The sequence below is a fragment of the Rhamphochromis longiceps genome, linkage group LG1 (assembly GCF_057381845.1).
Source record: "Rhamphochromis longiceps isolate RC_006_pf linkage group LG1, R_longiceps_female_GT1.1, whole genome shotgun sequence".
In the NCBI taxonomy this organism is placed as follows: Eukaryota; Metazoa; Chordata; class Actinopteri; order Cichliformes; family Cichlidae; genus Rhamphochromis; species Rhamphochromis longiceps.
In genome coordinates, this window is record NC_140557.1 from 28001132 (window position 1) to 28014911 (window position 13780).

Here is a 13780-nt window from a genome sequence, read left to right on the forward strand (position 1 = left end):
ATCCGACCTGTGTTGACCTTATACAGCAAATAAAAACTATCGATCCACCTCCCCCAACTCCCACTTTAAAAGACTTATTGTGGAGCTCCATTTCATCTAATCACTTGGCAAAAGAGTCCAGTGTCTAGATAAAAAAAGAATAAATAAAAAAGTCCCCGGCCCAACGTGTTGCTCTCACCTTTGCAGATGAAATTACCCGAAAAGCTGTTACAAATCAATATAATCAATGCAATCAGCTAACTGACACAGGCAATCTCCTGCCAGTAAGTAAAATACCCCCGGCGGAGATCTTTCAATCTCTGGTGCCATAATTGCCCCCAAGGGCGACGTTAGGGTGTACCGTTTTGTACACTTAATTAAATTAGTGAGCTCTGTGGACAGGGTGGGTTGCCGGTCTCAGGGAGAAGGGATAGGTCTGGCTCTGTGCCAGTAATTAAGCCAATACCTTTCTTGATTACGCCAATCCCCCTTAATGAACTCATTATGCATTTTAACCCAAACACTCCCATGAATTAATGAGCGCACAGAAAGCTCCTTCTTCAAAAGGACGCCCCGATCACAAGCCCGGGCTGTAACTCATCCACTCTACGAGGGAGACGTAATGTCCATATTTCTCCCTCTTTCAGCCGCAGCCAAGACTAATCTGGACTTGAGTGACAGCAAAAGTTTTCAGTCTGTACACATAAAGCTTTAAAGAAACACGGGCCCTCATCTGGCAAGTGGCAACAGGAACTTACTGGGCGACTTTACAAGGTCTCCCCGGGATCGTGTCTGAATTCAAGGTCCAAAACAAAGACCACGTGACTTCTGTGTGGTCATTTTTGCAGAGATATGATGACGTGCACATACGCACACGGGTCCCAAACATATGTGCAAAATGATTTAAAGAGACCCAGGAGCACTGCGGGGTGGGAGCAGCCCTGCACTGACCCATAATGTTTTGCTAATTAAATAATTCACTAATTGATTCATCGCCAAATCAATAAAGCCTGCAGATGGTTTATGGTGTGAGAGCTAAAGTGTGCTTGTGATTCAAGTCTTGGAGGGAGGAATGCAGATCACTCAGGCACACACAGCATCCGAACCAGCGGTGTGGGTCCACTTAATGAGTGATAACCAAAAGCATGTGAAACTGTGCTAAAACGCAGGCGGCCGCTCTGTTGACCTTGCACTTGTGTTGTATGACATCATTCAGCCCCTCACATGGACATGATCGTGAATATAAAAGGTAGGCCCAGAGTGTGTCTGTATCCCTGTTGAACCCATAAAAACAGCTCTGTCCTGAACCCAGCACCCCCACTCAGGGGAGGCTGGGATTTGTAGGTGGGCCTGAGGAAAAAATTAGATGGAATATTATTAATTCAAGTGTAATGATTCCTTAGGGTGTTTGTGTATAAGAGGGCATACGCACTGTAAATATGCGAGGCGGGTGAACTTTACGGCTGGTCATATTTGTGTGTTTGCGCCCGCGGAGGTAGACATTACCTCTGAAAGTAATTGGGGCAGCCGTGAAGTGTGACACCTCAGTGATCTGAGTGGGTGTTAAGGCTGTAAATTCAGCTACATGTGCGATTGGATATTTGTTTGCGAACATAAGCGCAGGAGGAAAGATGCAGAGAACGGCCACCAGCGCTCGGTGCCATCAAATGAAGGCTGTGATTGTCAGCCACTGGATACAATTTAACGGAGACTGAGACAGCTTGATTGAAATATAGAATTCTTTTAATTTAAAAGTGTGCGCAAAAAACCAAAAACGTATTTGAAAACCACATAACACCGCAGATTAATCTTTTAAAGGCCGGGTTTTGGAGCCAGGCAGCAGGCATTTCCTTCTGTTCAGCCACTACTTAATTTATACTTCTGCAGTGAATATGATGCTTACGGGAGATTTATGCTTCTGCATTAAATCTACATATAGGTATATAGTAACCACGACTACACCACCATCAAAAACACTGGTATAAATACTTGGTAGTGCCGTTGGCCACTTTAATCATTGATGCATTGTAGTCACTACATGGATTCACCACAGAAGTATGCTGGCCAGATCCCCCAGAAAACTAAATGTGAGGTAGACAAATGTGTTCCTGTGGGACAAATGGGACACAATGTTGTAGTCTAAATATTTTGATTATATTTTGGTGTTATCTCAGCTGCTCTTCTGTCCCGTAACAAATTTTGCCCTTCACTTTAGGTGTGTCCAAAGATTGTTACCCTTACCCTTTTTTTAAGCTATATCTGACAATTTTAGCGATTTTCATAACCCGGATATTCTGTGCTACGCCACATACACAGTTAATTTGGGCACTGTCATGTGATACCTCAGTGATTTCTGTAGCTTGATAACCAATATAGGTAAGATGTAACCTCAAATGTAGAAATTAGGTTTTATTCGTCATTAGCTCATTTGGCTAAAACACTGATGGGCTCATGGTAAGGCATCTGTCCAACTGCCCACAGTTCACAAGACCCCTACAGTACTGGACACAATGACACCTAATGCATCATTACCAAAATTGTGCTCAAGGTCCTATTTGTTGTTTTTTGGGCACTTTTCCATTTCATAGCATAACATCCCTTCCTACTACAAGCTCATCAGATTCTCACTCCTGATGTATCAAAATGAGATTCAAACCATTTAGCAAAGACGTTAACATACTGCTGATAAAATTACGCATGCAAAAATGATAAAGGAAGAACTTAAAATATTGCTTTGCCACACAGTGCATACCACTGGTGTCGTGTTAGGTGGTGATGATCATGGAGGGAGTGGTTGACTCTCACATTAATTAGGCAGGGTTGGGGCTTTCATCAGTAATATGTAATCAATGCTATGACATGCTGATACATTCACGTATTTTCATGCTTTTTGTGTCCATGGTTACTACTGACCACATGATCACATAACACTCCTAAACTCACACACACTTTAATTTGGTGGTGAACGAGATTAACCTTTTACTGGAGGAGACTGTTTGTAAGCAAACTAATTTTAATTCTCATTAATTTGTAGAGCCAACTAATGACACGGAAATTGATAACTTGCTTTCTGTACATCATAAATTACTATTATCTGCGAATTGTGATTGATCATCCACCATAATATCACATTTACAAATAAAATTTTATAGGCTGCAAATTGATGCTGCATCACAAAACATCAGGTTATCAAAACAATTGAAATGCAAATATCTGATGATCCCCTAGGTTGAATTTATGAAGTTTAACCAACTAATTAATGCTTTCAGAATGCTTTTTTTGTTTGTTTTTTTAAATTGGGCGATGTGTCGTAGCGGTAACTATACTTAAACACAGATTCACATAATTTATTTGACAGACTACTTTTAAAATGCCACGATGCCATTTTATTTCACAAGTATATTAAAAACTGTGTACATAGTGCTACAGTACATATTTACCACATTTATCCTTTTAATTGACAGTGAATAAACACAACTTCAAAAGGATTTTACAAAATCAAATAACACACTCATCTGTGATCTTCACCACTGTGTCTGTAATACAGGAGAGATTTCTTACTGCAGGCATCAAGCCAGTTTGTGCGCCATTAACAGCCACACAGAAGTTCATAGTCAGTTTACATAGACAGGCTTAGTAGGAGGTGGTGATACAGTTAAATGCTGTGTTAATTACTGTTCCAGTACATACCAACAATTAACTGGACTTCTTAGTTTTATTATAATGTACTTCATCACTGCAGGACAGCCAAAAATGAAATTTAAAACGCCTAAAAATTTACTGTGTCTAGTAACCATTTAAAAAGTATCATTAGGGTCTAATGAGAAACACCATCAGACCCTTTGGGATGTTTGCGTACCCTGAGAAAACAAAAGTGTCAAACTAATCACTCATGAGTGAAAACGCAGGATTCAACACAAACATAGCTGGAATGGAAAATATTTAACTGTTAAAACACAATACAGTGAAAAGTGAAGTTTAATAAAAACAAAACAAAAACCAACCCTATAAGGTCACATAAAATTGCAATTTTGATGACAAGCATGCCATGAAGTGATTCCTCAGTGTCATTAAAATTTGAATTTACCGTTGTAACATTAGAACCTGACATCTCCAATCATTCTCTTTTCTTTTTTGTGTGTGCAAGTAATTGAATATGTGGAGAAATGCAGACGAGGAGACTCCTGCCTCTTTTCTCCATCTCTGCTAAAACGAGAAAGCTGACGATTACGGTACACACGTGTAACTAAGTGTTACACATAATAAGGAATAATAAGGAATTAAAGGGGGAAAAAGAAAGAAAGAAAGTGGAACATATTCCTTCTTGCTAGGGAATGTCATCTGGGGCAGCTTTCACTCACAGGAAATTTTGGCAAAGCTTTTATGTTTATCTTTTATCTTTACACCATTGTCATTAAGAAAACAAAAAACAACCACACTATAACTGAGAAAACAAAAAGTTGAATATCTTAAAGTATTATTATAGAAATATGCTTATTTTGTAAGGCCACAGCCAGTAGCTAGGCAGCTTTTCTTCATAACTGAATTTTAAGTTAATGTACACCGATTTTAACCTTCATATAGAGTAATAAAGCTAGCCTGTTGCCCTCATCATAGTCCCAAACTAAAATTCCACCCTGCTAGTTCCAGCCTCAAACTGAATTGACAGAGTGGTGTCCTCTTTATTCTACTCTTGGAAGAACGTTGAGATTACAAAACAGACCCACTTCATTATCAGATGCACATAGCCTCAGCCATAATTGGCTTCTGGGTGTAATTACATGTAAGGCTTCTCTGATTCTTCAGAGCTTTAGGAGGACTATACAAATGTTTTGTGATACCCAAACTGAACTGGAACATTCAAACTAAACTCATGCCAAGCTCCCCAAGATGAGTGAAAATTGGTATATTAGAGTCAATAAATAAATCAAAGAATTTTAACCTGGAACTAAGATGTTCCTTTCAAAGGTCTACATGACCACACATTTGGTTCACTGTGCAGGATCAGACCATGTTGGTTTGGGTGTTTGGGCTGCGACTCTGCAGGTCCTGTACTTGATCAAGAACCCAGTTGATGTTCGGTCTCTCCTGAGGATTTGACACCATTATGGAGCTCAGCAGCATCTGCAGACCCTCTGAGTATCTGGGTACAAGACAAATACCAACTTTAGGTTTGATACAGTGCTGTCAAAGGTCTTGAGTTACCCCCTCGCTTCTTTAGATTTTGGTTCCAAGGAGTCAGAATTTCTTGTAAGCTTTTTTCACTCATTTTCAGTCCAGTCCTTGTACCGAGCATTTTCAGAGGAATCTTTTTTGTTTGTTAAGCAACTTCACACTGACATATGAATGATTCAAGCAGAAAAAGGCACCTAACTCAAAGGATGAACTAGTGTCTATAGATAACAGACAACTCGGCACAGAACCCATTCTAAATGGTTATTTTAGGCACTTTGTTAAGAGCAGCATGTCACAACTTTAGTTCAAACTTCAAAAAAGAAAAAAAAAAAGTGTTCACTGAAGCCTAATCAGAAACGGTCTTTGGGGAAGGATGGCTGTCAAGAAGCCATTGTTAAAGAAGGGAATAAACATGGAGAAAATGTTCAGGGTGACCAAATTACACAAGAACTGGACTGAAAATCAGTAGGAACAGGTCTTATTGGGTGATTAATCCAGATTTGATAACTGTGGTTCAAATCTTAGTCAGTGTGTTTGGAGAAGTACAGGTGAGAGGTACAATAGAGTGTCCACACCAATCTATGACGCATGGTGGAGGCTCTATCATGATTCGGGGCTGCATTTCAACCAGTGGTGTTGGAGAACAACATTTGTGAAATTATCAACACAGAAAAGTGAGGTTAGATACACCATACAGTGCCATGAGGAAAGCATCTGGTTGGCAACTGCTTCATTTTTCAGCATGTAAATGATCCTAAAGCTCAAACTTCAACATTACTGAAAAACTATTCCTGAAGACTACTTTTAAAAAAATGACAGAAAGCTTGTCTAAGAGAGTTCAAGCTGTGTTGAAGAATAAAAGGTGGTGATACCAAATCTTGACTTTCAAACTTTTGAAAGAACTTCAAAGAACTGCAATACCTTTTCCTTCCTATGAAAATATGATGAAAGGAGGGGTAGCTTAAGACTTCTACACCGCACTGTAAAGCATGTGCGGTGTTAAGCATGCACAATTTTTATTAACAGTGAAAAGGTTTCCAGGGTGTAGCCAGGCTCACAGCCACATAGCTTTTTTTTTTAAAATGAAAGAGAAACTAAACTTAGTTTTTTTGTACTACATTTGAGAGGTCAGTGTTGTGTTAGCTTAACTGAACAGTACCAAAGAAAATTCAAGCATACAAAAATCTTGGTAAGGTACCTATTCCTGTTACTATCGGTCCTAAAATCAGTTGCACGCCATTTGAACTGGAACATGCTTTTATTCTCCAGGGCTTCTCAATTCAAAACAACTGTTTTTTCCTACTACTCTGCAAAGCAGTAACACAAACATTTAAATAAATAGGAAACTTTCAAGCTACAGCCTGAAGACTGACCTGCAAGAGGGAGGGATGGATACTGGATTCTGGACAGCCAGAGCAACACTGTCTCCCTTCTGAAATATCAGATCGTACGGCCCTTCCAACATCATCATACAGTAAAGCACACAGCCAAGTGACTGGAACGGTGGGGACAGCAAAGCACAAGAAAGAGGTTTCATCTGTGAGTGACATTTAGTGAGAACAAACATACGCAACACAGACAAGCCAAGAGGAAAAAGGTCTACACAGCTTTACCCAGATATCAGTGCGCTCATCTATAATGCAGTGGCTCTCAACATTGAAGAGTTCAGGAGCCCTGTACGAAATGGTGCACCGCTGGGCGGCCCAGTCCTGTATGGTCATGGCTTCTCTGGATCCTTTTACCTGCAATGAAGTCATTTTTATTAAATCCATTGTGGGTTAAGTAGTTTAGGGGCTCTAGCGGTAAGACGTTGGATGGATGTGTTAAAGAACCACAAAGTAGTTTCAGAGACATACAAAAAGCAAATCTAACAATAAAAGCTATGGAAATGTTAAAAGTCACATGTGACATTGCTCATTACACAGTCAATTATGTTTAAAAAGAAAAAAAAAGAAAATCTAGAAAGAAAACAGCTGTGTCCTGAGAAACTAAAGACAAAACCCAGACATTTAGCTGTATAACCTAAATATGAGCTTCACTACTCTGCCATCTAGTGGTGGAGCTCAGCAACATTTAAATTCAATAAAATTGAATTGAATTCAATTAAATAAAAGCCTGAAAATTACTTTTCAGTATAAACAAACACAAAAAAAGTAGTGAGGACGGCACTTTGTTCTTACACATTCAGAGCACAAAAATGCTGTGGTGACCAGTCTCACCTCAGGCTTCAGTTAAACTAACTAAGTCTTTTTTTCCACAAAAAACCCCATAAAGTCACAAATCTTAAAAATCCTTCTTAGACCCTGGATTTTACCTCAATCCTGGCACGGTTCATTGAGCCAAGGTCCATCAGAACTGGCCTGTCATCCTCATCAAGAAGCACATTTGTGGGCTTTATGTCTCTGTCAAATTATAGCACACAGCAGGCATTTAGATGTAGACAACTCTGTCGGGTTAAAAACAAAAAACACAAAAGCAGGTTGACTGTTGCATCAGTCACTCATGCCTGGAGGCCTGTTGCTGACCATCTGGCAACAACCAGTCACTCGGGTAAGCTGTGGGACGTTGGACAAGAAGTAAAAATGCTGTGCAGTCCCACATAAAGAGGAACATCTGGTCACTCGAGCTGAAATTGCCATTTTGATGATAACCAAACTACCTTTAGTTTGTTTTTCAAAAGAAGTACAACTATTTAGACAAATAATCTTGAGACAATGTGCTACATTTTGACTGGTTCTTCAATACATGCACTTTTCTAAAGCCTGGCTTTTAGTCAATGTGTATGAAGGGAAGTATTTTTAGCATAGTCACATTGGGTATAACATTAGTCAGGCTAAAGTTCCAAATTACCAAAAAGTAAGAAGCTTTGCAAATTTTTGTGAAAATGATAGAAACTACAACACAGAAAATGAAAAGGTAGTATATAGTGAGAAATTTGTTTTTCTAAAGTTATTTTTACATTTTGCACAAGAACAATTATTCTGTGAAGTGACATCGTCTGTGTGCATGTGCCATAACTTGTTAAAAATTACTAAAATTGTCAGATATGAGATATACAGATGCTACTGACAACTATTTAGTAAGTTGGCAAGAAAGTTTAAAAGGTTACGTTCAAATATATTGCATTTGAACACGTCCCAGCATTGTAAACGTGTCCCACTTTGATCCACACAAACACTGTGTTTGTCCCATATGTTTGTTGGAATGTGGTCAAGCTATTTGCAGCTGACCATCAATAAAGACAATATGGCAATGAGCTGCAAGACACACAACTGGTTCAACTTATTTAAGTGGTGAAATAATGTTTTTGTTTCTAAATGCATAAGTATTGTGGAGCTTTCTAAAAGATAAAAATTATGGATTTCCCCCCTTTATGGGAGTAATGAATCTGAATATGGCAAAATAATCTGGTATTTCTTTTGAAATGTGTGAAACATGATATGCATGTAGTGCACTCGCTTGTCATTTCTGCACCACCATGCACTGCTGCTGAAAAACTGCATACCCCAAGTCAAAAATAAACAGATCGGAAGTAAGATTAAAGTTTTAATCAAATAATGCATAACAGCACAATGATGTTTATTCTTTTTTTCATATAGTTTCTCATTCAACATCTCAGATGGTTAGGGATTACCTGTGTGCATAGCCTTTGTCGTGAATGGCCTTGAGTCCAGAGCAGATACCACGAAAGATTTGCAAAATTTGTTTTTCAGGCATTGAGCTCCCCTTGTCTCTCAGCTTCTCCAGAACAGACCACAGACTGCCTTTCTGTTTGCATAAGCACGCAAGCATATCAGACCAAGATCATTTCTCTCAAGATTATGCTAATGATAACTGCTGCAAAAACTTACTCTCATATATGGCAGAAGTAGCCGGGCTTCAGTCTTGCCTCCATGATCAACAAAGGAATGTGCAACCAGGCTCAAGACGTTGGGATGGTTAAACATCTGGTGCATCTCCACCTCTGTCTGAGCCTCCTGGCGACCCTCACGGTCATGACATAGGATTCTCTTCAGGGCATAGAAGTGCCCATCCTTTACCCCTTCAACCAGATCAACGAAACTGAACCCACTGAAAAGAGAAAAAGGTTTATCAATGCAAAACTGACTTAAAAGGAAAGGAACAGTGACATGCCATACATACTTGCTTTGGTTTGAACAAAGGAGGTGAAGAAAAGTGTGCATGTAGTGGGTTGGAGTTTGTTGAGACAACTATCAGGGGGATTTATGACAAAAGGATAGCAAATTAATCAAAGTTAAGGTTTGCAAGATGGTAGTGAAACCTGCTATGATGTATGGCTTGGAGCCTGTGATACTGCCCCCCCCCCCCCCAAAAAAAAAAAAACACCCACAAAAAGAAACAAAATAAAAACAAAGAGTGGGCAGAGTTGAAGATGCTAAGATTTTCACTGGGAGTGACCTGATTAGACAGGATTAGAAATAAGTAGATCAGAGGGACGGCTTTGGAAACACAGGTAGAAAACAAAGATTGTTTGGACATGCACAGAGGAGGGATAGTAGATATGTGTCAGACAGCAGGAAAAGAGGAAGGCCACAGAGAAGACTCATGGATGTAGTGAAGGAGGATATACAAAGGGTTTGTGTGACAGAGGAAGACTATGGCTAAGGTGAGACAAAGGGAGATAACCACTGTTATCCTAAAAGGGAACAGGTAAAAGAAGAAACTGGAGCCAAAAAGTTTTAATAATCAACAATGCATTAATCCATCTTTCATTGCCTTATGATTTCCCAGCATATCTGAGGTTATAAACTTGATTCGTCCCTGTTAATAAAATAAAATAACAAAGAGAGTGTATAGGATCTGTTTACAAACTAACAACCAGTGCCCATGTTCCCAGTAAGTTGAGATGCGGTCACCAAGTGCAGCTATGAGACTCATGAATGAAGGTCACAGTAATGAGCTACATCGGGATAACTCTTAGAGGATTAATTATTCATTTGTTTCTTTTTCTAATTTAGGATTTGGTGACAAATATAAAATCTTATGATATACTTCTGCGTAGTTAAAGTCATACAGTGTGAAAATGTTTTCTTACCCTTCGTCGAGCTTCTGGACAAAATAATACTTTTTGTTATCAATGGTGATGGAGGCACGGGAGCATACGCACATTGTCTGTCCCATCTTGACTGGTACATTGTCTTAGGGCAAGCTTTTAAAGGGACTGGGAATTTAAAAAACAAACAAACAACAAAAGACAGAAAGTTATCCAAGGGTGACAGAAATGCATAAAGTCTATCAATTGTGTTAACTATGTAAAATAACCGTTACTGGAAGTAATCTAAAAGATATCGGCCGTGTATATAAAACACACTGGGTCTTACAGCGCTAATGAACTGTAACATAAATGTTAGCCAACACAGCATTACATTAACACGTAGCATAGCTGAGGATAGCAAAGCTACAACAGGTAATATTTCACATTAGGGTCAACTTTTAATATTAACTCAAGTCGACCTGTAGCTTTACCTAAATACCTACAAGCTATAAATAACACGCTATGCGATTAAACTCGTTAAGTTCCTTATTCTTACCAGTTTCTGTTTACCAGGTTAGCTCGCTGTCATATTGCTACGTCCATTTTCCTCTTCTTCTATTATCAGAGTGGGAGGGTTGTACTGCTAACAGCGCCAGAAGACGACTAGCGGTGAAATTGAGTGGAGAAAAAAATGGCGGATAACGAGCGTAAAAGGAGGGGTAACACCGACGACAGAGGTGATATGTGTGCTGTTTTATAGTGTATAATATGGTTGAAAAATATAAAGTAGTCAGTGTTAGCTTGATATGCCCCCTGTTTATTAAAACTAAGAAGAGACGTTAGCAGAAGGTGTCTTAAGACAACTTCATGCTAAGTAGATAAGCTTGCTAATGACAAGTTAGCAGTTAATATTGTGTTGACGTTAACCTATTTAGGTGCGTGTCAGATGTACTATTAATTAACAGTTGATAAGCCAAAGGCATCACTCTTTACTACAGTCCACTGTTTTGTTTTTAGCTTCATAACTCGCCGGAATAGCTGGTGTGCTATTAGCTAACTAATGCTAGTTAGCGCTGGCATCTTAGCTTGGGGTTACCTGGTCTTATACATCATGTAGAGTGCTTCAAACACCAAATTCTGATAAGGTTGCGACTTACTACGCACACAGTCTTCACGTGGATTGATAAAGCACCAAATTAAATGGTAGAGTGGTACTTATGTTTCGTTGCTTCATTAATGGCTAGCCATACAGGTAAAGATGATGGATTTAATAACGCCCAGGAAACAGTTGTTCACCTTGGTGAGTTGTCTTGCCTCAAGCAGGGCCGCAGGAGGAGGGAGGCAGAGTGAAAACTAAGCCTGTCTCTTGTAGCACTGTGGGGGGAGAAGGGACCGCAGTCAAACGCACATCCCAGCATCTCACCCACGAAGATGAAGACGAGTCTTCAGCAGACCCACCAGCACCAACCAAAGTCTCCAAAATAGGCTTCAGCATGAGCAGTCAATTGGGGAAGAAAACAAACCCCATATCTATTAAACTGGGAGCACCGGTGAGTATGTGAGACTGTAGACTAACACTGTGCAACGCTGTTATTTAAAAATCTGTACCCTATTAATATAATGGGTGTTGTAACACCCATGAAATTGTTGTACACAGTCTCTGAATAGCATAAAAGTTAGAGCATGGGATTGTAAATGATCATGGCACACTGCTCAGAAAAGTCCTAAAGAGTTTTTAAAAAGTAGTAGTGAAGTTTTTAAAAGTTTTAAAAAGACATGTCATTTGAATCTGGCCACCAGTGTGAAAGGTGTTGAAAGAATAAGGAATTTACCTCATCCAAGATTTGCATGTTGCTGTGTTTATGCTTCCAAAAGACACTGTGACTGCAATCGCAATTTATTACCTTGAGTGAAGTTCTTCAAAATTGTCATTAACAGTCAATAGACCATAAGAATCAAATGACTAGTTTTGGATGATCAGCCATCACTATGACGGTTGCCTCACAAAACACATTTCATCCCTATTTTCTCCATTTTATGAATGTGTTCATATGCATGTTGGTGTTGGTAATATCCAAAATATCAGAGGTCAGTTTCACGTTGACCTTCTGTGTTGTTACATAAACTTCTTTATTCACTGCTATAATTCAGAAGCTGAAGGAAGGATTGTGATTTCTGAGCATGGAGGTGTGATGCTTGATGCTAAGTTGTGGTGTTTTATTTTGTTTTCCTAATTGTCATGTCCCCCAACCTGTTTTTAGAAGCCCAAAGAGACTGCGCCATCACTTCCTGCAAAAAAGCTGGGCCTAGCGTCTGTTTTTAACGAAGATGATGATGTAAGTGTCTGTGCATGCAGGCATGTCACGATCACAAAAAATGCTTGAACAGTAGATGTTCAGAGGCTGATATTAACTTTCTTTTGTCATGTAGAGTGAACCTGAGGAGATGCCTCCAGAAGCAAAGATGAGGATGAAGAACATTGGGAGGTACAGACTGTACTTTACAATTTTGCACTTGGCTTCTGTGGTCAGCTTTGAAATCTTTAATTTCTTTACTTCTGTCACCTTTTTAGGGAAACGCCAACATCTGCAGGACCTAATTCCTTCAACAAGGGCAAACAGGGATTTTCCGATCATCAAAAGCTTTGGGAAAGGAAGCTCAAGTCCCAAGCAGAAAACTTGTAAATAACTACAGCAAATTTTGTCACTACTAGCTAATTTTGTATAGGTTAACCATGTTAAATATCAGTGAAGGCTCAGATAATTAGTCATTAGAGTCCTAGTTTTTCCAACTTCTCTGTGGGTCTGTGATGATGAATACTTTAAGCCTGCTTTGATTGTGACTGAATTTGTTTCCACTTTGAAATACTGGTTGACCTCTGTGTAAAAGGTGTGAACTGGTGATGAAAAGAAATTCCCCAGTATGATGGCTACAATTGTATTTGCTTTTTCAGGTTAATGAAAAAAACAAAACTCTCACCTTACGCCCCACATTTTCCTTTGCTCCTCTCCAAAGCTGGTGAGCAAGTGTGCTGCTTGCTTAATTTCTGTGTAAAAATGTAAATAGGAGTGCCACAGTGTTTTATTTTTAAAATGCCACAAATCAGAGTGTGAGACCTATGCTGTCTTGAGTGTGAAGTACACTAGACATGGCATGAGTTTGTCAGTTCCAGATCCTTGGTTTTCACCGGCTGTGCCACCTCAGTGTTTATGTTATGCTTGCTTTCTTTTACCCATTCAGGCTAATTACTGTAGAAATATGTCTGATTTCATTTTTATGTCCAAAACTAATATGTCTGTAGTTGACCTCTGTGTGAAACCCAGACTGAATGCGGCATGATGTGGATACCAGGGTGCGGGTAACAGTGCTGTTGATATGTTAATCAGGCCCATTTTAAGTTGCACCTCACTGATATACATTGTGCTTTACAGTCTGGGGGAAATCCATCTTAATGAGAAATATGAACTTTGAATTTCTGTGGGTTGAGTGTTCTGTTAACGTCCCCTAATAAATTCAATCAACGTTATGCTGAAATCTGTTTCCATTAAATATTTCCTTTTTTAAAGTGTGTATTTATAAGTCAGTCTTTGTAACATGTGAAACCAGGTACATACTCACGGACACTAATAA

The 13780-nt window shown here is 39.2% G+C and overlaps 2 protein-coding genes across 3 annotated transcripts; one reads left to right on the top strand and one right to left on the bottom strand.

Annotated features, from left to right (window-relative positions):
* Positions 1-3342: 3342 nt before the first annotated feature.
* stk16 (serine/threonine kinase 16) lies at positions 3343-10813 on the bottom strand. Its single transcript, XM_085404264.1, has 8 exons — positions 10707-10813; positions 10211-10336; positions 9006-9225; positions 8789-8922; positions 7469-7556; positions 6768-6896; positions 6528-6649; positions 3343-5122 (listed from the first exon to the last, which is right to left on the bottom strand). Exons 2-8 carry the CDS (start codon positions 10294-10296, stop codon positions 4984-4986), a joined length of 918 nt encoding a protein of 305 aa, XP_085260390.1. The 5' UTR covers positions 10297-10336; positions 10707-10813; the 3' UTR covers positions 3343-4983.
* On the top strand, positions 10782-13676 carry pcnp (PEST proteolytic signal containing nuclear protein). 2 transcript variants are annotated; one of them, XM_085404285.1, is made up of 5 exons: positions 10782-10887; positions 11474-11700; positions 12412-12486; positions 12581-12636; positions 12723-13676. In XM_085404285.1, exons 1-5 carry the CDS (start codon positions 10842-10844, stop codon positions 12832-12834), a joined length of 516 nt encoding a protein of 171 aa, XP_085260411.1. In that variant the 5' UTR covers positions 10782-10841; the 3' UTR covers positions 12835-13676. The 2 variants fall into 2 exon arrangements, with proteins under 2 accessions (XP_085260411.1, XP_085260402.1); XM_085404276.1 differs by having other exon boundaries at positions 10811-10887; positions 11471-11700.
* The last annotated feature ends 104 nt before the right edge of the window (positions 13677-13780 follow it).